Raw genomic sequence first — 24,747 nt, forward strand, 5'->3', positions numbered from 1 at the left:
AATATTCTTTTTTAAAAATTCAGTACAACTTTAAATCATAAAAACAAACTATAACTAATAGATTTATTAATGTTCAATAACGCATTTAATGCTTTATAAATCAGCAATGAGGCCTAAATAAAAACAACATTTGGGTTGCCAGGTTGTAATATATTGTCTGGTGTATATGCTCTGCATGTTTTTGCTTATTTCTCTATTTATCATGGTTAAGGACGACTGAGGTTTAGGTTTAACGGAAGTGACGACATACAAATTACCCAAAGCAGCGGCTTTTGAAACAATTTCTTATACTGTACTACTCCATTAAACAGCGCACTGTGGTGCATTTACTTGTATGTAACCTATTGTTCCATTGTGATTTAATAAAGTAACATCAAACTCATCAACTATTACCATAGATATTAAGCCTAGCTACGTAAATATATTAACTAACTGTAACAGACAAAGCGTATCCTCTGCTAAACCCGCCTTATACCGGTAGGTCAGGCCATTGTTCTATATTTACGGTCAGACTGTCAATGTGACTAAGTTAAGGAAAGTAGCAGGAGTTAGAGTTCCGAATAAAAGAGTTTGATTTCAAAATAAAACTATTTCATGTCACACTATTGGGACATCTTTTAGTATGAATAGCATATACCGGATTCGGTATGGTCGTTGCTGTAAACTTGACAGTAAATACACTCCGTGCCCATGTGATGTGAGTCTGGAGTGTAGCCTGCACAGTGTATGGTCTAGAGCGGTTTGTCTGTTGCTATAGTAGAAGCAGTCTCCAGGCGAAGCGTGACACAGTTTACCTCTAAATTGATTTTCTTTCTACTAACACGGATTTCAAACGTTTGTACTGATGTAGCCTTAGCAGCTCCAGAACTCATCCGGATTTCAATCCCATAAATCCAACTGGTAAGTATTTTTAATGGTAGCTTACATTTAACGGATAGCTAACTTTAACAGACAATTTCTAACACATAGCTAGCTCGCTAGCTAGCTCGCTAGCTATCCTAAATGGTAAAACAATGTATCGAGTAATGGTAGTTTTACGCCGGTTAGCTAGCTAGCTAATTGTTAACAAGCTTGTCCGTTAACGTTAACTTAGCATTGTTACCAAGGTCAAAGAATAGCCTGCTGCATATAACGATAGCTAGCTAACACAGTTAATGTTAGCCAAGCTGACTGACATCAAGGCATTTGCACTCATGGCGTTGCAGTTAACTACTGTGATTTGTTTAGCACCTGGAAGACATCAATTAAATATTGTTATATAACTTTAACGTTACAGCTGTTATGTCAGAAAGAGGACGCCATTGCTGTCATGACCGCTCATTTTTGTAGAAATGCATTGATGTAAGTATAATGAGGTGGTGTCAGAGAAGAAGTCTCAAAGGCTAGTTAACTAACGTTACACGTCCCATGATTTGCATACTGTACTGTGACGTGCTTGGTGCCGTCTATAGCTAAACTGCGAGACGTGATTTACAGGTTATTCTCTCCTCCCGAGTACGTTACGTTCTTGTCTTAATAACGTTCATTTCCTCCGACCACCCCAGGATGCTGTCAGTCATTTGGGTGGGGTTGACGCAGATGACAGTACACGGGAGGAGAGCCGAGGGATAAACCAAACGGCACAGCATCAGTTTAAAGCAACAAGGTCAGTGGGCTTGGTAAAGCCATGACCAAGCCCGAGTCGAAGAAAAGCGGCGTGGCCGCGATCAACGTTACCGGCAAGTGCGCCACATCCGCCGCCGAGCAGGTCAACAACGGTTCAGTCGAGCCGGACTGTCCGGACCCAAGCACACATATCAAAGCTAATGTGATGAAGCATACTTCCAAGGAGAGCATGCATCGGAGAAACACGGAGTGTGAGGTATATGACGACGGGACTAACACCTTTTTCTGGTGAGTACTTTCTGGCAATGTCAGCAATACAAATTGCAGCAATACAAAATGCCAAATATTGAACGATGCAGCATCGGAGGTAATTGTAATGTTTTAGTCAGTGACTACAAGACAATCCTTCAAATTAACATTTTCTGCAGTAATAGGACATAAGGACAAGGTTTGTGATAGCTTTCAAGGTGAACCGAAAGGCCCAGGTGACCTCCATTAATCACAACAAATACTGTGACCTTTTTCCAAATCGTTTAATATACAGCGACTTAAATACTATATAAAATAGTTAGTCTGAGATCAAGCTGAAAGGTCTTTTGGTGAAATTACTCAAATGCAAAGTGGTAGAAAGAAATCACCAAGGTCCACAAGGTGTCTGTTATCAAGGGGTTTTGGCCAGGATGTTATGGATGCTTACGCTGCACACCCAAGCGCAGAGCTTGTTGTTGACAGGCCAATATCCCAGTCTGCACCTACAGCAGAAAGAGATCCATGACAGATTTTAAGTCCAGACAGATATTCTGTCAATGGGATAACTGGAGGAGTGAGTTCTGTATGCACTCACTGACATAACATGCACACACCCAGACAGAGCATGTCGGCATGTACAAGATGCTTTAATTTCATAGCAACCATAGTCCTTCAACCTGTCGCTCCAGGAACATTTAAGCCTGAGTAAGTTTATGTGTGTCTCATCTCTGCTTTGTGTGTAAAGCAAGGTACAGTAAGAATCTGCTAAGCTATCCAATATCGTTGACAAGAGACTGGTCCTTCCAGAGATTCACCCTAATGAGAATTTCTCACTACTGTGTTAGAGCGTTGAAATCCAGGTTTCCTGTTAGTCTAATAATGGAGGCATTAACAGGTCCTAAGATGCTAAGATACGTTTGTCTATTAAAGGTATTAAAGTAGGCCAACATCGCGCAGTATGTAGATTAGTTTCTAATGTATGGCCACCCCTTTTACATGAATCAGGGTAGACTAACAATAATCTCCACTTAGTTTATGCCGTATAATTCAACACAATACAAACTACAGTTGAATCAACACTTCTATAAACCTGTTAGAACACATACTGAAAATTGTGACTCATGATTTAATGGATGGTTGTTGTTTAAGACTGCATTTGTATTAGCTTGGTGTCCTTAATAAACAGGCAGCTGACTGTATAACCAAATAATATGCAATATGGAGATATAGTATCAGAACTTTGTAAGGATCTAGACTGACGCTAGCTCAATTTAGTCACAAAACAACCAGCTCTGGTTAATATTGGTTTATGTGATGGCTGTGAAGGTCGCCACTCCCAGTCTGTTGTAGTCACAATGTTGACCTTGTGGTCTCCTTGGAAACCTGTGGCCATTATGAATCATATGTGTAGCATTTTATTCCTCCCTTCTTGTCATAAGTCATTAAAATGGCCATTCAGCAGTTATAATATACATAATATAATATAACAATATTTAATGCCAACCACCACCACAGATTAAATCATAATTGACAATGTTTAAGAGCTGACTGTGGTCAGCCACATGCCAGCATTGAAACAGAGGAAGTGGCTCTGGATATGTTGGTTGCTTATGGTGGATTTCTGAGTGTTAAGTCAGTTCAGAAGCTGTTTTTGCTGTGTTGTGGGAGTCTCCTAAGCGTTACAGAAATACACAGTCTAGCTGTTTGTTGTTGGTGGCTGCGTCCTCTAGTTGTTAAAGGAGAGTAACCATGAGACATGCAACCACCCTTATTAGCACAGATTTAAGATGAGGGAAGGTTTTTTTTGAGGAAAAAAGGAATGGCTTAGATATCCCTTTACATAGAAATCAGCCTGATGAAATGAAATGTGCTGGCACACCACTTTTGATGTTTCCTTAAATAGCATTGCTGCCCACACATTTCAGTTCTTCTAGGCTTCTGAGAAAGCTTTGTGCATACTGACTACTGACAATGTCTTGAAAAGCTTTTGTTTTTAAATGTATTTTAGGAGAAGAACTCTTAAAGTAGGGTAGTAACATCCACTGAAAGAAAATTGAGCTCATACCAGGATTCCACAAGACCAGTGACCCAGTGATTTATAACTAATTGTTATCATCGAAACCAGAGGCTGCAAAAACATAAAAGTGACAATTAATCATGTCCTGTTCAATAAAAGTTACATTTTTTAGCTTCGTAAAGTCACAAACTGTATTTGTTGAGCATTTTTCAACCCTGTCGGACAACACAAAGCTATTTTAGCCTGCTTTGTCTGGCAAATGTACTGTCTTAAACTCGTAGCTTATTTTATCTTGATGTTCAACCTCAATCTTGGTGGTACATTTTGCTCTAATCTTAGTCTACCTCTCAGTTGCACCTGGCTGATATTTCTGCTGTGTCTTTTTACTCCCGGTGGTTCGGTGTGGTTGTTAGGCAAGAGAGGAGCCAGGCCCTCCCTTGTATCTCCTGCCAATCCCTTGGATAAGGAGATGGATCAGGGAGAAAATACTAATGGCACCTGGCGTGCCGTCTCTGCGACAGACTCTGAGCCAAAGGGCTGGCAGAGGGGTGACATTCGTTAGGTTGACAGGTGACAGTATTGATCTCAATAAGAAATAATTGGGTTTAAAAAAACACAACAACACATTGTTATATTGCAAAATTAAGTTGCTACCCTTAAATAATAAGACTAGTGTTGTGTTATATATATATATATATATATATATATATATATATATATATATATATACACCGTCCCTTGAAGTGACCATTGCTTGTGTAGCTACAGTCTGATACAGCTAATGCCTCTGTGCCATTGGCCTCCATTGCTGAACCAAAAGTATTAAAAACACATTAAAAGAGCCATACTGTTGAACTAGGTTACAATTTACTTACTGCAGTGTCAATCTCTGGAGAGCTGTGTCAGTCAAACGTCACTAAGCATGCTCGGCGACATGGTTTCATGTTTATGCATTGCTAGTGTGATGAGTTGATAGGAATAAACTACACTTGCTGTGTTTTTTGGAAAAAACAACAACATCCAAACAAGCTGCAAAATATACAGCCACCCCAAACAATCATGTTTAAAAGTTGTTCTGGCTTACTTGTTAGCAATGTTGTCTGACTGTTCATAGTTCATTCATTCTGCTGAGCCTCCAAATGTTGCTGTATTTCTGGCCACCTGACAAATACAAGTCCAATATGCACAATCCTTTTTAACTCTGTTTTGGTGTCTTAAACATAGCCTAGAACCAAGATGGCAGCATCACTGATATTGTTGTGTGATTTTATCACAAAATATCTGTTTATGTTGGTTAAAAAGTAACAAGAAATTGCAGGAGAGAGATATGTTTCAGGTAATTTAGATGCCATTGTGTGTTCATTGCAATTTGTCCACAATTGAACACTAACATATTTAATTTGCAACTGTAAAATATCTAGCTCATAATGTGTATTGGTCACACTTGGCACCCTTACACTTTTAGAGTGTAATTCACTTCTACACTGCTGTCGTAAATAAGCCATATAATAATAACAGCTGTACAGGTGCATTACTTATGATTACATTAGTAATAATCCAAACTTGCAAGTCAGCATCTTTGATAGCAGCTGCAGTTAGCGGTTAGCCTTACTCTAGCAACAAGTAACGTTAAAGTTTTCCATCCGGAAACTATAAATTAAAAAAATCAGTGGTAGTGCCGTCAAACGTTAGGCATTTTCCTCCGGAGAATGCACCCACTCGCTCAAGTAATGTAGTGCTCGCAATACTCATTAGTGCACGTTGTCGTATCATTAGGGTTAACTGACACTGCTGGCTGCGGATTATTTCCTTCACAGTGAGTTTGCAGGTCTCTTGCTCACAATTCAGTTTGGTGTCAGTGTTTTAACTGAGCATCACGATGGAGCCTTTTCAACAGCTAGGCCACACTCAGCAACAACACATTATAGGCAATGGGTCAAACGTTAAAAAGTGCTTTGATCGGCCCTGATCCCTACCCCTTATCAGTCTGATCATCTTATATTAAACCTTAAACTGACTCTGCCATTGCTCCCACCATACACTATTTCTTTGCCTTTATGTCCTTGTCAGCTTGCCAAAAATCATTTAAAAAAGTAATTATTTTCCCTCTTTCTAATTGAGAATTCCCGGGGTTATTTCCTGTAACTTCTGCCAGGAAGTGGACAAATAAAACTTTGCCCCTTGAGTTGATAAGTTGAGCATGGATGTATCTGAACCACTATGTTGTGTAACTGTCGTACAACAAAGACCAAGGTTTGTTCCCTGGTGATGTGGGAGATATGCGCCAACATCATGGCCCTTTAAACTCAAATTCAAAGTGTACCAAAAGTTTACTTATTATAAATTTAACAGGCCAGATATTCCCTGCTGAGGTTTCCAGTGTCCCCAAAAGCTATTTTTGACTTCTATTCGTCCATTTAAGTGACCGAAAATGTCAAACTGACTCATAAAATCCATACCTCATTGTGTATGTTTTGTTTTGTTAGTTACACCCCCTTTTTGTAACTGTGTTCAGCTCAAGTAATCCACTTTCTCAACAGAAATCTGGTTCAACTCATCTGTTTTATCTCATCTCCACTTCCTTCATTATATTTACTTTTGATTATTAGAGCCAAAGCTTTTTCTGTCACATGCACAGGATGTCTAAAAGCTTTATTAAGACACTTTTTTTTTTAGCAATCTCCAACGTTTTCTCAGCTCAAATGAGTGCATTAGTATTTCTGAACATTCTCCTTTGGTGACCTCAGATATTGTTTTCTCTTCTCCAGTGGCTTTTATTGAATTTTCCTCTTTACAAATGTTATTAATATCCCTCTCTCTGTCCCTGCTCTCCCTCTTTCTCTGCAGGCGAGCCCATACTGTGACCGTGCTGTTCATTCTGACCTGTGCTCTGGTTTACGTCACGCTGTTGGAAGAAACCCCCCAGGACACTGCCTACAACACTAAGAGGTCAGTCGGCTGGACTCGTCACTTCCTCAGTGAGCTTAAAGCCAAAACCCTGCAGGAACCAGCATGCTGAGCTTAATCCACTTAATCCACTGAGGCTTGTTGATTTGACAGAAGTTTGAAATAATAATTTTGACAGCAGTTTATCATGAGAGAAGATTTGTTTTATTAGTAATCAGCATCACTAAAACGTTTAAGTTTCATTCTAATTTTGGTCCTTAATGTTGAGCCATCCTGGATTTAGGTTTAGATTTTTTTTATTGCCCCTTAAAACCAGACATTGACCACCACTCTGTCTTCTTGTTGTGTTCAGTACAGAGGAGCCATCAGATTACAAATGAGGTGCCTCTTTGTGTGTGAAATTTAAGAAAAGGCCATTAGTGTGTGTGTGTGTGTGTGTGTGTGTGTGTGTGTTTGTAAATCTTTTGTGGGTAATGTCACATTCATTCAACGCCCGATGAATAGGTCACATAATAAAACCAGCCAGTGAGCACCACCATTTTGATCTCACCTTAAACACCATTTGGCATGAAGACAAACTGCCACAGCAACATGGATGAGATGCAGACTTCATCAATTCTAATTGAATCACTTTCTTCTTCAGCAGCTTTTACCTTGAACCCAGCTGGCCCTCTGTTTAAGTCACTGCTTTTCACAGAAAAATCCATGAAAAGGGATAGCATGAATGTCCGGTAACCATTTGATTAGATTAAGATTGAGTGAGTGGGTTTTATGCCTCTCTTTCAACACAGAGACAATATGAAATACATTAACTGAATCATAGAGACTTGGATAAAAGCAAAATGACTGAGGTGTGACCCTGTTTCCCTTATTAGTGCCCAGTCATGCTGAAGTTGTTGGTACTGAAAGCTGACTAGACTTTGTTTTCCTAAAAACCGTAAACGAATAACCATATAGGTTATATTTTTAAAACCTTATGTGTTTTTCATAGGCTTGACAAAAGTCCACAAACCTGTGGGTCATGTAATTGCTTCTGTTGGTTATGGCTAGTTTTGTTTGTGGCAAAATGTTTATTGTTTATTATTTACTGGTGTTGCTTTTAGATTTAGATAGAATTTGATGGTTTTAATTTTCACAACCCGGCCATATAACCGGCGATCAGACTTGGCAGTCAGTTTTGAGGCGGTGTGAGAGTCCTGTAAAGTAAACAGCAAACGCCATCTATCACTGCCACAAAAACCTTTGAACCTACTGGATCTCTCCGTTCCCCCAACCTGTAATGGTGCAATAGTTTGTCAAACAGTTTGTATGTCAAAGTTCACCAAAGTTGAAATTTGTGGAAATTTACAAACCCGAGCAAATCCACTGATTACAGTATTGCATTGAAATGAATCGATTTCACAGAAATGTGCCTGAATGTTAGTGTTCTCACAACACTCCATGGTTAAGCACCATAAAATTACAGCAGTTTGTTCTTAGTTAGTTTTGTAATACTGTTATACTGTTAATATCATGTTATACTGGGCACCTAATATCAAATCTGAAGTGGTCCCGTTTTTTTTAACTGACTTAGATTTGCTTACATTGGCTGACTTGTCTTCCTCATGTTGGTCAGGAGTTGACGTCTGATTCACGCTAGTCTGATGACAGTTGTCTAAGCTTCGCTCTGTTCCATCAAGTCACGAGTTGGTTCTGATAAGAATTTGGAGGCTTGCTTGATACAGAAAAAGGCAGCTTTGTTTATTGGCTCATGTGAACTAAAAGTCTGGGAAGAAAGGTTCCTTACAATAATGAACCCCAATTTTGAAATATTAATTTGTTCTTGAACAGTAGTGGCTCTGTGTGAGAGTTAAAATGTTAAAATTTGCTGCAGTCCGCCCAGTCTCAGTCAGCCCAGTCTAGCCTGTAGGGATAAGGCTGCGTTCACACTCAGTGCGTCGGACGTCGGGCGTTCCCGCAAAAACACAGGTCTTCCCATTTATTTAGAATGAGGGTAGTGAGTTTAGGCTGTGGAAGTAGGGGACGCAGGGGGGAGCCGTAAATCTGTAATCTATCGCTGCCACAAAAAGTAAAAACAAAACAAAACCTATGAGGGTGAAAACCAAAACACAAGCCCTTACTGCCCCGGAGTTTGTGTAACAGCAACAACAAAGCACAGTCCTTCCCATCTCCCAAAATGACTTATTGTTTGTATAATTATACACACGGATCTGGGTTGCAGGAGGAAGTTGAAAAGCCGCAATTGGCACCTCTCTTTTAAACCTGCATATATTTCACTTTAAGTGTTTTTGCCAAGAAATCTGTCTATCAGATCCTATAGAACAAGTTGTACATTATGTTGAAAATTTAGCCATTGAATTCCCTTAAACTAATGTTATAATCTACTAAACATGAACTCAAACACAGACTACTTCATCTGTCATGTCACTATGATTAGATCAAACAGCTCTGCCTTCACTGTCTGAGTAAATATGTTGAGTTCCACTTTGCCACTGCAGTAATGGCGGCTGCTGATTCATCTATGTTAATATTAGTATAGTAAAACAACCATAAATAGCGTTTTTCTGCCTTTCTAATTGTGGTCATGTAGGGGGATTGTGGCAAGCATTCTGGTGTTCCTCTGTTTTGGAGTGACACAAGCCAAAGATGGACCCTTCACCAGACCACATCCAGGTAAGAATGGAACAGTCTAAACCTAATTTTCCCAGTTTTATGGCAACATTTAATATTCTTTCTTCCATGAAACTCAGTTAAAGCAATGATGGTTGATGTGTGATTTCAGCACACATCTTGAGAAATGCAGGTTCAATTTTTAAAGAATTTGAGTAGGTTGAGCTTTTGCAGAGCTGTTTTATTCTACTCTGAACAATATCCAGAATATGTCAAATTAGTTTTCCTTGATTATTATTCAATTATTTTTACTGGTATCTTCAGAACAAACAGGAAACACAAACAATCATGCCACAACATCCACCCTTCCCTCCCCGGAGACTGGCGAGCGCAGACACCATGTAAATATAAATATACAGAGGCATGAAATGCCATGCTTATATCAATAATGATACTATGGATACAAAAATAATAAATATAATAAAATAAAGGCAGTGTTAGAAATCTGTGACATTGTGTGAAGTATAGACATTGTTATATAAGTCCAGGAATGGTTGCCGCACTTGATGGAATTGATTAACTGATCCCTTCGAGGTGTAAGTTTTCCTTGATAAGTAAAAAGGTTAAAATGAATAGGTAAAAAATGGTTAGCATTACATGGCATTATACCAAGGCCACAGTGAATTCTTGAGAAGCATACACTGCAAGGTGGTAATTATAGTATAAAAATCAGCTGCACCCTATATAGTGATCCTTCTATTTTAACGGTAGAGTTCATAAAAGTAGTTTGCTATTTAAGGTGTCAACAAGGTCAGTCATGCAAAAGATGCATCTCATCTATTACACAACATGTTTCCTAACTAACTCCAGAAGGAACATGGTGTAGTATTTGGGCTGCTGCTGTTGCATTACTTGTGCCTTCTTACCCTTTGTTTTTGTGGATTGAAAGACAAGTTTTTTTTGTTTCTGTGTGTGTTAACTGACTGCGTCATATTATCTGACTTGTTGAGCCAGTTCATTTGTTGTGTTGCAGTTCTGTTGAAGCTCTACAGGTTCATAGCCCTGGAAAAGGCCCAGAGGGAGTTTTCGATTCACAACTGGGTCTGGCTGGGAGTGCCACAGCTAACTGAGCTTATACACATGCTATAGATATATACATTACTATAGCAGTGACCGTTGAATTTAATTCATTTGTGGGTTGTTTATCACAAGGTACTGTACTTCTACGATAGCTTCAAACTCTTACCACAGACACAAGTAGTCCTTCCATGTGACTATTTAAAAAAATGTCCTGATGAAACTGAAGTTGAAAGGAAGCCAGTCTATCTGTTGCAATCCCTGTGACTGTTAGGGTTGGGTACCGAGCTCGCTAATTTTAATTGGTACCGACCAAATTACGTTGGTGCTACCGAGAGCCAATTGACATTAAATCAAACGGTGCCAAATTTCGAGTCTTGAGACCATACTTCTCTGTCCTCTCTGCATGTTGACAGAGAGAAGAGCTCAGCACTGACACACACAGGCAGAGGTGCAGACAGAGCAAACTACCTTGTCTCTTAAGTTTTGTTTGAGTCACAGGGAGTGCCGATAAAGCGGTTGCAAGTGTGGTTACACTTTTCAAAACTTCATGGTACCAATAAAAACCCTAATGACTGTAGAACAAAAATTTTTACTGAATTTGACTGTACTCTTGGTAATAGAAAACAAAACAAAAAAATATATTGAGTACTAACTGATAAGGATATGATTCAGGGAAATTCTACAATATTAAATAGGATTTTCACCATGGTCTTTGTGACTGATACAGACATAATGGTACTCAACACAAAATAAACCATAATTTAGATTCTATTCAGCCTATATGAGTGATGATGTGTAATCTTTAAACTGAAGTCAGATTACTTCCCAGATGTCATCCAACATGTTTTAGTTTTTATTTCTTAGAAGTGCCACATTGATGTCCAGTGTAACTTGTTGCTACAACTCTCTCTCTCTCTCTCTCTCTCTCTCTCTCTCTCTCTCTCTCTCTGTCTCTCTGTCTCTCTGTCTCTCTGTAGCTTACTGGAGGTTCTGGCTTTGTGTCACTGTCGTCTACGAGCTGTTCCTCATCTTCATCCTGTTCCAGGTTGGTGTGCTGCTAGTCTCACTTTGCCAGACCCATCTCCACAGCACTGTGGAGTAAGGACTGGCTACACCACACACACATTCTAGGTTAAGAGGAAAAAAAGCTCTGAGTTGATTGCATTTCTTTAAACCAACCACAATCTTCACAGGATGCAGCAATGGTGGCTCCGCAAAATAGTCTTGGGAAAGACAAAAGAAATTGCCAGATACAATATAAAATGGAGTTAACTGTTCACACAATACAGTAATGTGAGCTTTTTAAATTCGCTGGAAACATGGTTAAACGTAATTTGCTCTTACCAGTATAACATTGTGTGTATTTTGTCCATAGTAAAATCCACGGCAATTGGTCCCAAAACATCCCAGTTAGATAGTTAATTCCGTAAACGTATTCCTTGTAAATCTTTACAATCATTCCCTCAAAAGAACCAAGCAGGCATGTCTTATTGCATGATCCAATATTTCTTCAAAACCTTCTATTTTCAATGTGAAGCTTGCTAGCTCAAAATCTGTAGTTTTTTTTTTTTTCAAAGCGAACAGAGTTTGAGAAAAGCAACACAGAGATCGGAAGCGGCAGGGACATCCAGTCATTTATCCTGGAAATATACTTCTGTTGATCCAGACTATTGTGCTGCTAATAATATTGATGCCTTGATGTGCTGAAACACCCACATTAAAACATTCATTGCTGTAAAACCATATAGCAATTAGATGCACAGAAAGTATGTCACTTACACCACGTGCTTGTCTTCCTCTGGTGTTGTTCTGAACTATTTTGGTAATGCAGTCTCCAGAACAAGGCCGGAGAACTCCTGTGACAATACAGTCAATTTTGACCTTTTGGTTTAATCAAGGATTTTTGCCAAAGCAAAGTATCTACAACCTGAAAAAGCATAGAAGAAGAGCGCATACAGGCATCACAAAACCAGGACTTAACACTGGCCAAAATATAGGATTTTGTCCAGAGGTCTGCTCCAATCTCTGCTACTTTCTCTGCTTTGATCCTCCCACATCTGGAACCCTGGAAGCCTCTTTGCACTCTCCCTGTTAAATTAAAATGTTCCTGAGCCAGACCCTTAAAAAATAGAAAGACTTTACAGCTGGTAAACTATCTTGATAAGCAGCATCCTGTTGCTAAAAGTTGAGATAGATTCTTTTGGAGACACACAACCTGACAACTAAAAAGAAAGTTTAAACACGTAAATTAAAACTTGAGTTCCCAGTTTCACAAGTTCTCTATGAAAAAAAGATTGAATACATTATGTATATTTGTTATTTAATACATATTTTGTTTACGTTTTGTGCAAATACTGTATATGATATGCAATGAAAACGTAGTATTGTTAAAAAATTATTTTAGCTTTTTTGTTGGTTGTTTTGAGCTATTGACAATATGAGTTATTTATAATTACACCAGTTTATTTATTTCCATATTCTGAATATATCCAATTTCTATAATCAGTGGTGGAAAGTTGCATTGCAACATATACCTTTAAGTCTCAATATGGCTCTGTGTCTCCATTAAAGCTCCTTTTTAGGGAGAATAAGCCTCAATATTTTTTAATACTTTTTCTCACCCTTTTATCCAGACGGTGCATGATGGAAGACAGTTTATGAAGTACATTGACCCCAAGCTTGGGGTACCACTCCCGGAGCGTGACTATGGAGGAAACTGCCTCATTTACGACCCAGGCAACACCACCGACCCCTTCCACAACATCTGGGTAAGACTATTTTATTTGATTCCACCCATGCACCTTTTTTTTTTTTAAGTTGTATGACTAATTTAATATTGAATATGTTTCATTGGGGGCAAAAGCTATGTTATTCAGTTAGAAACATATTTTGAATATGCAGTACCATTAATTCTCATATTGAAAGCTGACTCCCTGGCAATTAACAAGCCACCTTCCAAGAAGTGAAATTTGTGAATTGGTCCTGTTATTTATATTGTTGTACGGTTTGCCCTCAATAATAATAATAATAATAATAATTATTATTATTAAGGAAATGACCCAGATCTCAAATAGTGTGGCAGCCTAAAGGCACACACTCATTCTCCGCATGACAATAGTTCTCCCTCCCTGCTTCTTTCTCCTTTGCTTTTTCTCACTCTTTCTCTCTCAAACACACATACACAAACTCATTGTTAGTGTGACTGTGTGCTGACTGGCTCCAGAGGTTTGTGTCTGGTGCAGGTTATAGCCCGTCAGTAGAACCAGGCCTTCCTCCCCCCTGGGGAGGCAGTCTGCTGCTGCTCTCTGCCACGAGGACCCAGACCCCATCTCTACTGTTGGCCTGATTTCAGTCTACGAGACTCACCACATCCTCCACTAAATTACAGCTAACTTATGTGAATAACCTTTTTAAAATGTCAAATTATGACCACATATTTAGAAAAATAAAATAGATTTGGAATTGTAGACTATTTTGGACGAACAAACTAAAGTGTGCTAAATAAGTAGGCAGAAGGAAATTACTACACTTGCTATGTGGTTGAACTAAGCTATTTAAAAAGAAAACAGAGTGGGAAACTGGTTGGGATGCATTTTATTTCTGTGCTAATAATTTTCAGCTAAGTTGTGTCCTGTTCAGTGACCCACTACTCCATGTGCTCATTTCTGGTTGGTACCAATATGAATAGATATGGTACTTAATGAGAATATATACTACAGATAATTGTAGTTTAGAGTAGGGCTGAAACTAAGTATTATACTCACTAATGATTAATCTGTTGATTATTTTATCAATTAATTCTTTGTCTATAAAATGTCAGAAAATAGTGAAACATGCCTGATATATTGTGTGTTAGGACTGACTTGAATCTGAATCTTGTTAAATTTACAGGTTGTTTTGTCTCTTTAGGACAAGATGGATGGCTTTGTTCCAGCTCACTTCTTGGGATGGTATATCAAGGTATGTATGGAAGTAGACTTAAAGCTATAGTGCGTAGTTTCTGTTGTCCCCACGAGGAATTCTTAGTAATGACAACAAAGCTGTTGGTGCGTCCACATGGTACAAGCCTTACGTGATCACGCACAATCTTGAATGTAACAGACATTTATTAATATCAAAAAGTTACGTACTAAAGCTTTAACATAACTGAACTATACACCTGTGTGTATTAATTGACTTTAACTATAATGCAGTTGAGCATCCAACATCAAAACAACAAAAAATCCATAATACCCTTTTAGCATATTGTAATTCAAGTGGTCCGCGATAAAACTAGACTTTTTTGCACCTCAGGCTTTAGAAAATCTAGCCTGTGACGGACGACTTTGGTCAATTACAGGTCATTTCAGAGAGAGGGCGTTCCTAATGGCGGATTGTTGGGATGGAAAATCCTGCAGAAAAAGTTTCTATTCCAGCATCGTCAAGATCTGCCTATACTGCAAAGTAACCTGAAAAAGGAAAACAGCTTTATCACCAAGCCTGCGTTCACACAGCCTGCGTCGTCCGTCTTTCCATTCATTTTGAATGGGGGTAGTGCGTTTGGGCTGTGGCAGGGTTTGCTGCAGGGGGGGGAGACACAAAAAAATCCTGCGGCAAAAACGTTGAGACCAAGTCAACTTTTGGAAAAACGCAACCCGACTAGAGGGTGACACAGGAATCAATTGTTGCTCTCACCCCATCCCGAACCCACCAAAATACTCCCGGCATGTCCCAATCACGTGATCAGCCCTCCTGAGAGAAAGACTCCCGGATCCCGTCCCGCTCACGTTTCGTTCCTTATGTTGTCTAAGCAAGTTGGCATACTTTGTTGCCCCTTGTAGTTTTTTTTCTTTTTTATTCCAACGTATTTGAGTCTGGAGAGAGACTGAGTGGTATCTTACCTTCTATCCGTTGTCTCCTCTGTGGCTGATTTTTAAATTAGTATCCTGCATTCTCGTGGTTTGCCCACCTTTTTCCACGTCTTTTTCCATCCACATCACGAATGGACTCGACTCATCCGACTACTACCTAACTAGTATTAAGCTACATGCTTTAAACAGTCAGATATCACGGCACTTAGTTTTCCCAGGTGGCGTAGCAACAATGCATGAGTTTCAGTTTTGCCGGGTACACTTGACAGGAATTCAGACGAACCAAAGATAGCGATCTAATCCACACACATAGGCCTATTATAGCCTTAACCTCCCCTTGTCTCTATGATTCAATAATGACACTGTGTAGTTTCATATTTATAAAATATATATTTTTTCTTTCTCAAATGAAATGCCTCGCAAATCTTCCGACTCCTTCCCACTCTTGTCCGCTCCCTGTTGTCAGACTCCCTAAATGTTAAGTTTCTTTCTATGCTATCTTGCTGACCTCCTCCCACTCCACACCATTCACTTCCTCTTACTCATCCTCCTCTTTTGTTCTCTTCTTTCCCATCAGACTCTGGTGATTCGGGATTGGTGGATGTGTATGATCATCAGTGTCATGTTTGAGTTCCTGGAATACAGCCTGGAGCACCAGTTACCTAACTTCTCAGAGTGCTGGTGGGACCACGTACGTACACATATTACCACTCCTCACCTTTGCTTACCTAAGAATCAACAGGCTTGCTCTCTGAATGGTGTTAAATATGAATATGCTGCAGTAAACAAACACCAGTATAGTCAGTGTGTTACTCCAGGTGTTCAGGTTTGTTGAAATGTATCTATTTTGTTGTCTGAATTTGGTGGAAATTATTGTGAAATTCTTGTGAGTCACTTATGAGTTATACAAAATAATTGTAAAAGTAAACCAAAAACCTAGTTGACCATTATATTTGACCAGATGCAGACATCAGAGGATTGGGGTGCTGGTAGTCTTGCATTGCCAGACCTTCCTCCACAGCGCTGCAAAGGAGGGTCTGGCAAGTCCACACAGCGTGTCTCTTTGTAGCCTATGTTGTCTCTTCCTATCTTTGCATTGAAATTTTCCATAAGGAGGCTGACGTCTTTTCTTTTTAGATGTTTCAGGATGTTCTGCAGTCTGTTATAAAAGGCCTTTGTTGTGGGTTGGGGTTTTTGTTTGGGGTTATTTTCCCATTTTGACCTTCCCTGTGTCTTCGTCCTGGTTTTCTCCCTAGTCTGGTGTCATAGATCCTGTCTTATGTTTCCCTGTGTGTGTTTGTTATGCTGCTGCTTTATTTTGGCGGTCAGCTTCCTGTCTTGTCTTGTCTTGTCTAGTCTAGCTTTACTTTGTTTGTCTGATTGTCTTGCCCCGCCCTAATGTGATCCACCTGACGTCTCACCTGTTCCCCGTTACCTCGTTACCTCTTGTATTTAACCCCAGTGTTTCCTTTGTCTCTTGTCGGATCATTCTGTTTGTTCGCCTGTCAGCACGTCGCTTTGTCCCAGTGTCCCTGATTTTGTTCCTGTTTCCTTGGTCCTGGTGATTATACGTTTTGCCTTTTTTTTGGATGTTTGCTTTTTGCCTTGTATTCTGGGTGGTTCGTTTTGTTGAGGCTTACTTTGTGTTTTTTGGACAATAAACCCCTGGTTACTACCCGCCTGCCTGCCTGCTGTCCTCATCTCTGCATTTGGGTCCAATCCCCACTCCTCCATAACAGGCCTTATTACTTTCACCATTGCTGCCATTTGGTGCGTAGCACTGTGCCACATGTTTTTTTTTATGCCCGCTTTTTCAGAATTAAAGCTGCTGTGGAGATGTATGGTAGCAATTAAGTGGTAATTTGTTTGTATGATAAGAATCTTATAATACTTAAATAGTGGGGATATTATGTGAGGATACATACATATTAGGTAGACTGCGTCAATAGAAAGGAAGGGCAGTTACTTGGGCAGTGTTACCAAACACAATAGTCTTAAAAGAATGCTGAAGTGTGCGTTTTCCCTCCTAATTTAACAAAACTAATAGAGTCAGGAAGATCTGTACACACCCACATGTCCTAAGAAAAGGTCAAATCTAACAAAATTGTGTAGGATCCCAGTTGTGGAGGCATTACTAGACCTTTTTTTTTTTTTTTTTTTTTTTTACCCTTTCATAAAATTGTTATGTTTATCTAGTGGATCATGGATGTGTTGGTGTGTAACGGTCTGGGGATCTACTGTGGCATGAAGACCCTGGGCTGGTTGTCAATGAAGCCCTACCAGTGGCAGGGCCTGTGGAACATTCCTACATACAAGTACGACTTAACACTCGCTGCACTACGAACAACAACTACTCTTCTCATACAAAATTTGATTCATTCAAAAAATAAGATTAACCCACTTTTAGAACTCTACTCTTATACCTTATCTGAAATTACAAAAATTAATTATGCTTATTAATTTCTAATTTCTGTACATATTGTCTCTATTAAGTGACAAATATAAGAGAAAAAGCATAATGTTGACGTTTAAAGATATTAACTAGTTTTTGACAGAACTTATTTGTTGACCTTTGAAAAAAGTGAACCAGGGTTGTAATTAATACCAACATTGCTGTTTCTTTGTTGTGTCCTCTCCCAGGGGGAAGATAAAGCGCATAGCATTCCAGTTCACTCCGTACAGTTGGGTGAAGTTTGAGTGGAAGCCTGCTTCAAACCTTCGTCGCTGGCTTGCGGTGTTGGGCATCATCTTTATGGTAAGAAATATTCTGTTTTTTATTTAAATCAAAATAGGGGACGATTTTGTAATAATGGCAAACAAGAGATATAACAATACAATGGAAAAATAGTGAAAATTAAACCTGTACTACTCTCATCATAGACGTCCTCAACGTACTCTATAAGATTACCAAGAGTCAGTCCACATTGCTTAAGTTTCTTAACCTAAATGTTTGTCACTATCTACACATAGCGATAGACTTGCGTAATTGGTGCAGTAATGTCCTAATCAGTTATCTTAAATTTTTAATTTTTACTGTTCTCCTGAATTAGACACATGTTGTTTTATCTCCTCCCTTCCCAGTTCCTCCTGGCGGAGCTGAACACCTTCTACCTGAAGTTTGTGTTGTGGATGCCTCCTGAACACTACCTGGTGCTGCTTCGCCTGGTCTTCTTTGTCAATGTAGGAGGCGTAGCCATGAGGGAAATCTACGACTTCATGGATGACCCGTGAGTAGCAGCTACATAAAGTTGGCTGGTTGGGGGGTTCAGGGGTGTGTTGGGTTTTATAAGTTGATCACATGTAGAGTGAGTAAAACCATGCAGTGGCTGGAATACTGATTTGTAACAGACTGTTGCATTCAGAACTGGCTGATTTACTTTTCAAGAGTGCGCACGGAGCTGTTATTCAAGTCTTTTTGTGTTAATGTATTTACTAAGTTTGACTGAAGTGCTGCTGACATTTTTAAATTTCAGATATATGGCTGAACAATTATTTCTTTTGAAATTAAAATCAATATTTGAAAGAATGGGATTACCTAATCGTGAATACCGCAATTAATTGAAAATTTAGTTGAATGTTCAGTGTAACATTTTTACTCCTCTTTTTATTATTATTTCTGTTTTTCATAAGATAAATGCTGGAATAATGTTACATATCACAGATTGTTTACAGTGCTATTTTCTGTGGACTTTCTTTTTCTCTTTTTTTTTATTTTTTATTTTATTTAACATGATCTTAGAATATGTAAATGTTCAATGTCCAAAGCTTATTCAAACAAAAAATGCTTACTTACTTAAAATTGCTACTTATTGCTGGCAAATCATGTCTACTGTATGTTCTCATCCTTACATAAGACCATAGAGAAGATTTTGATGGTGTCTCATGTTATAATGCTCCATGACATGTGTTATTTGTTACATAGTAAATATTGAACTTCAGCTAAGCTTTTAAGAAATAATCGTAAATCGTATCAAAATCGCAATATCTGGTAGACAAGTTGCTATAGATTTTTTTTTTTCCCCAAATAGTTCAACCTTCTCAGAAAAAAACAATAAGTAAAATTGCAGTGAGGGAATGAATGGTCAAAAACAAGTTCTTAGGGTGCATAATTCTCATAAAGTGTTTTTTAAAGGGACATTTCGCTGACAAATATTGTAAATTGATGTTCAGTCTTTGCTGGTTATCTCTGTGGGCCAATAAAACACATTTCCATTTTAGTGCTAATAGATGTACCAGTATGCGCTGCATGTAAGCTGCTTGTTGTTGGGGAAACCCTCAGAGCAGCTTAGGGAGTGAGTGTATTTACCTCACTGATAGTGTAAGCTTCTTATCACATCCGCTTACGTTTAGCAAGCATTTCTAAGCAAACACAATTGCATTGCCTCTAACAATTGACAACAGTTTTGTTTTCAGTGAAGTAGGGCAGGCCAAACAATTTTGGTAATTTCCTTGAGGAAAGTTCCCTGCTGTCACACAGATGGGTTTTTTTTAACCAAATCCAACAAAAACAGACCAGGGCCACTTCATATAGCATAGGGACTTGGTTTAAGTTAGCAATGGAGGTAAACTGGGTATAGAAAAATGACTGATCTGAACATTACGTACCAGCAGCTTTGTCTTAATTGACAGGTGTAACTGCTGCTGCTTTCAGTGTATAATATATAGACTATTGTGTAGAACATTTTAGGCAGCCGTGTAACTTTGAGTACTACTATGATATATATATTATAATATAATAAGCATCACTTACATGCTAATAATTGGAGGTTAAATCATACCCTTGAGTGTAATATTGCTATTATACAACAACGTTGAAATTAAATACAAGTTCAAATCAAACAGTATTCATGTTATGGTGCAATACACTCTCAAAATAAAAAAATAAAGCAACAGAGACCATTTCTAGTCCCTTTCTGTTTCACCAGCCAGCCAACTTGAGCTAACTAATGTTAGCTCGTTAGCAACAGAGACAATTGCTGGTCCGTGTTTAGTCAGCCAGCCATTTGAGCTAATGTTAGCTTTGCAGAACTGTTTAAAACATGTTTCATATAAACACAAAACTGCTTTGTTAGCTAAATCTTGTTGTTAATAAGATATCTGCTGGGGTAAACAACATTCTATCTACAAAATTAGCTCCTAGAAATCCCACGGCATTCACACGAAGCAGGCTAACTTTATCGATTTTCCCTACAGGAAGTTTTACAAGAAACTTGGCCAGCAGGCGTGGCTGGTGGCAGCAATCACGGTGACGGAGTTCCTCATAGTGGTCAAGTATGACCCCAACACCATCATGCTGCCCATCCCTTTCTTCATCATGCAGTGCTGGCTCTTAGGAATCCTCCTCATCTTTACCTGGACACTATGGCGGTTTTTCATCCGGTAAGCAGCGGGATGGGTTACTGGGCAGGGGAACAGGAGGTAAATGGCTTGGGAATTAAGAGAATATTGACAGCAAAGCTACTTTACAGACATGGGACATGAATGCCTAAAATAGTTTGTAAAAATCTGTGCATTCATGTAACTTCATTATTTTGGTGCAAATAATCCTTTGGTCTGCAACGATGAAATTTAATAATCTCGATTTAGTTTTCAGTTGATATGTCAGTACAGATTATAATAGCATTTGGTCTTTCATTGGGGGTCAAATTGCTATTTTATAAAGGAACCTTTAACACGTCAAATACAGAGACTATAATCAGTTTAGCCACACTACTGCTGTTTTAGTCAGGTAACATTAGCTTTTGCAGTTTAATAAATAACTATTTGTTCTCAGTCACGGTTGCATTGCTATAAAGGACATCACAATAATCCAGTGAATGTTATGGTTTAATGTGCACGTGAGCCCACTCAGTAACTTGTTGTTGTAGTTGTTATCAATAGGTCCTCTGTTTGATTGTCTTTTTCCTCTTGACCTCCATACAGCGGTTACTTTTGGTTTGAGTAGTGTTCTTGTCAAGCGTAGCCATGTCCCAGCATGTTAAGCTTCTCATCTATTTTCTCCCCATCCTCCCTCCCTCTCTCCTCCCTGCTCATGCTCAGCAGTAATGTCCAGTGAGGTAGGTATAGGGGAGGGGCGCTCCCTTCTACCAGCGGTGTTGTATTTTGTTTTATTTCCCCTCTAATACATCACTGCGTGGATCCAGAATTCCATTCAGAAGATCTTTGGGATCCTCTCGATAACACAGATATTACTCACAGATATTCTCCCGCATGGCACTTTTCATTTTTTTTTTTTTTTTTACTGTGGTGAGTTTTATGATCTTCATTTTTAGCATTTTCCTTCACATCATTTTTATTGTCAGTTCATTGATACAGAAGACAGACATTTTGTGCCGATGATATAGAAGTAATACACAGGAGACACAAGGGCTCATTGATGAGGAAGTGTTTGCACACCTCTCTCACACACACACACACACACACACACACACACACACACACACACACTGTGCCAGTCAGCAGGCTCCTCTAACTGAACTGCCTATAACCGGATGAGAACCAATGCAATCCCCCACTTCTCATGGTGCACCTCCTACAGTCATACAGCACAGTGCATCAAGGACACCAGACACTAAAGCATGTCATGCTATAGTCAGACAGACCTGGGTGATCGTATTTGCAAATAGTTTTAATGCTTCGTTTTAGCTTTCTTTGGTTACAAAGAAGTCAGCTTTACTCCAAGAGATAAACACTTTAACCATCATTGTTTTTTTGGGGGGGAAAGATTATATACATACTTATGTCATTGTTAGTCTTGCTGATCTAAAGGCTGTTTTACACTTCTGCGTATAATCTACACCGTTACTACATGCGTAGGTACGTGAAGACAAAAACCTAAGCCATAGCCTGACATCACCTCTCAAATAATGCAACTATACGACGCTGCTGCTGCTGCTGCAAACACAACTTAAAACACACCCAGCAAAGAATTATCTGCAAATACAATTTGACCCGGTTGCACAGGTTTAGGTGTGTCATGTCCCTCTCCCCCATATAACACGCTGCATTTGCATCCGGAGACCTAGGTGAGTATTGTGGGGATGTTTCACTTCAGCTCCATTGACGTTGAAGAGTTTTGGTGCTTTGGCTGTTGTCGGACTGACCTCTTGATCTGGCATACATAGATGGTATTTCACCAGGGCTGCCACATGAATGAGAGGTAGCCAGATTAGACATTTTAATCTATTATTCACAACTGAACCTAGAGTAGTATGCACTGAAGTAAAGCCAAAAAAACCACCAGATGATATATACGTAGAGCGGTTATAGAGCTTGTTGGCACTCCGCTGTGGAGCAGAGTGCTTGGGGCTTGGACTTGGGCTTTTCTCCATGGCGACACATATCATGGCAGAGAGATTCCTGTGTTGTATAATGTCAGGCCTCATGGGTTATTTCAAGAAATGAACAGACTGAAACAAACTGAAAATGGCTTCCTTACCTGCAGATGATTGCATTTTAAGTAAAGTGGCATCTTTTTATCCTTGTGGTGAGTTATTAACACATGTTATTACCCCACAGAGTAGACACGGTAAGTATTTAACTGAGAAATGGACAAATGGCAAGCAAAGCCAGTGGAACAGAGTCTAGTTAGGGGGAAGAGTTCCTGAGTCTGATTTCCTCTCAACACTATGTACTTTCTTTTGATCTTCTCACAGTGACATCACACTCCGTTATAAAGAGACCCGTCGACGCAAACAGGAAGTCCCCTCGGACCGGGACCGCCCACCTGGCAACGTCAGCACAGCCGTCCCGTCTGGGCGGAGCAAACTCAACGGCAGCTCCGAGACGGTGCGGCAGAGGAAGTCCTGAGAGGGGCGACGCGAGTCTTAACCCGTCGGTCAGCAGCAAGTGAAGGGGAAAGGACAAGGTTTGATGCGAAAGACAAGAAGACTGGAGAGTTGTGACACAAAGAAACATGTAGAGGCAAACAGATGGACACATGTATGTGCTGTGTAGACTTTATTTGTGCCTACATGAACTAAGTAGTCATTCAACAGACGCAAGGGGGGCAGTTTTCATCCGGTGCATTGTCTAGTTATTTTGTTACAGTACTACATGGATTTACCTCATACAGTTTTTAGGAGCTTTTGGGGAGTTATACACAGGACAAGATACATTTGTGTTATTTATACATTACTTTGGATTTTGGTTGAGGATGGGAAAAAGGAAAATGCTGGATCAAAGAGTATACTAGTTGAAGGTGGGATACAGTGATCCGATGACAGCACTTTTCCATTTTCCCAGCTGCACACTTTGTCTTAGAAAAAAAGATGTACGCGTCAGAAACATGTCCGCCGCTGTAAATTAGCTTTGTGTTCTGTGCAGTTGCATCAGTTCAGATGAGAAAAGAGAGCGTATTCGGAGCAGTAATGAGGTGTAGGTAACTGATGTTCAGAGCTTAGTTAATAATGTTTTTTTCACAGTACAGAGTACTTTTTTCTTAGGTGCAGGTCACTGATAATTATTACTTACTTTACATGTGGGAGAGAATGTCAGCTTTATTATTTACAGTTGAGGGTTTTCATTTCTGAGATCACTGAGCGTCGAGGTCCTTGGAACTACTTTGGGATCCTTGCTCAAGCCTCTGTCCTGCAGGCTTCAGTCTATAAAAAGGACAGGTTAATTTAATAAAATGAGATGTACCATATTCTAATTATTTAACTGTTGATTATACATTATATATGGGGTATAGTTTGGGTGTTTTTTGTAGATGTTTTGTTATCACTACTGTGATTTCTTAAGGGTAAATCGAATATGAACACTAGATTTTACTTGAGTTCATCTTTGTGAACTGAGATTCTGAGAAATCTGCAGCACCCTAATGGAAAACACCCATGACAATCACACCATGCTACAAAGAAGTGCTCCTCAACTGTAACAGGCTCAACTTATGGCTCATTCAGTCACATCAGAATGGGAATTTAATACTGGATTCCCTGCATGCCCAATGTTTTTAAATTTGACCCTTAAATTGTGTTAAAATATGTTCTGCAGTGTCTGAATAAGCTGAAACAAAATAAGGGGGGTGATGAAGATGATGATGATGGTTGAGGTTTAGTTGTGTTTTGGTTTGGGAAGAGAACCTTCCTGTTCCAGCTCTGTGGGCTTGCCATATATTGCACATGCACCAAGCCAAAGCTTAGATCCCATTCTTGCTAAAGCCATACATGCCGCTCAGACCCACATGAGCCACTCAAACAGCTGTTAAACCTCATTTAGTTTTATTTTTATTTTTCAGCCATCGGGATCAGTCATGTCAGCATACAATGTTTATATTACAAAGGCAAATTATTGTTGAAACCAAATTTCCTTATGTTAAGAAATTGGAGACCTTAACTCCCTTACTTCTGTGACAGTGATTGTCTCTCAGTCTAAATATCTTGAATCATCTCAGTAGTTTTTGACTTCCTCATCAGTTAAAAAAAAAAA

The 24,747-nt window shown here is 39.3% G+C and overlaps 1 protein-coding gene across 1 annotated transcript; it reads left to right on the forward strand.

Annotated features, from left to right (window-relative positions):
* Positions 1 to 641: 641 nt before the first annotated feature.
* Positions 642 to 24,747, forward strand: ptdss2 (phosphatidylserine synthase 2). Its single transcript, XM_032522223.1, has 13 exons — positions 642 to 900; positions 1,545 to 1,893; positions 6,719 to 6,820; positions 9,369 to 9,451; positions 11,446 to 11,513; positions 13,102 to 13,236; positions 14,378 to 14,428; positions 15,896 to 16,009; positions 17,515 to 17,633; positions 17,959 to 18,073; positions 18,400 to 18,545; positions 20,512 to 20,697; positions 22,974 to 24,747. The coding sequence occupies exons 2-13, from the start codon at positions 1,667 to 1,669 to the stop codon at positions 23,125 to 23,127; spliced, it is 1,500 nt and encodes a 499-aa protein (XP_032378114.1). The 5' UTR covers positions 642 to 900; positions 1,545 to 1,666; the 3' UTR covers positions 23,128 to 24,747.

The sequence above is a fragment of the Etheostoma spectabile genome, chromosome 8, assembly GCF_008692095.1.
Source record: "Etheostoma spectabile isolate EspeVRDwgs_2016 chromosome 8, UIUC_Espe_1.0, whole genome shotgun sequence".
Taxonomy (NCBI): Eukaryota; Metazoa; Chordata; class Actinopteri; order Perciformes; family Percidae; genus Etheostoma; species Etheostoma spectabile.

What these genes read in the sequence shown, in the direction of transcription:
- ptdss2 (XM_032522223.1), top strand. Translation starts at nt 1,667, where the DNA reads ATGACCAAGCCCGAGTCGAAGAAAAGCGGCGTGGCCGCGATCAACGTT. An exon ending in GGGACTAACACCTTTTTCTG is followed by an intron (nt 1,894 to 6,718) that starts GTGAGTACTTTC and finishes CTTTCTCTGCAG; the next exon opens with GCGAGCCCATACTGTGACCG. An exon ending in TCTTGGGATGGTATATCAAG is followed by an intron (nt 14,429 to 15,895) that starts GTATGTATGGAA and finishes CTTTCCCATCAG; the next exon opens with ACTCTGGTGATTCGGGATTG.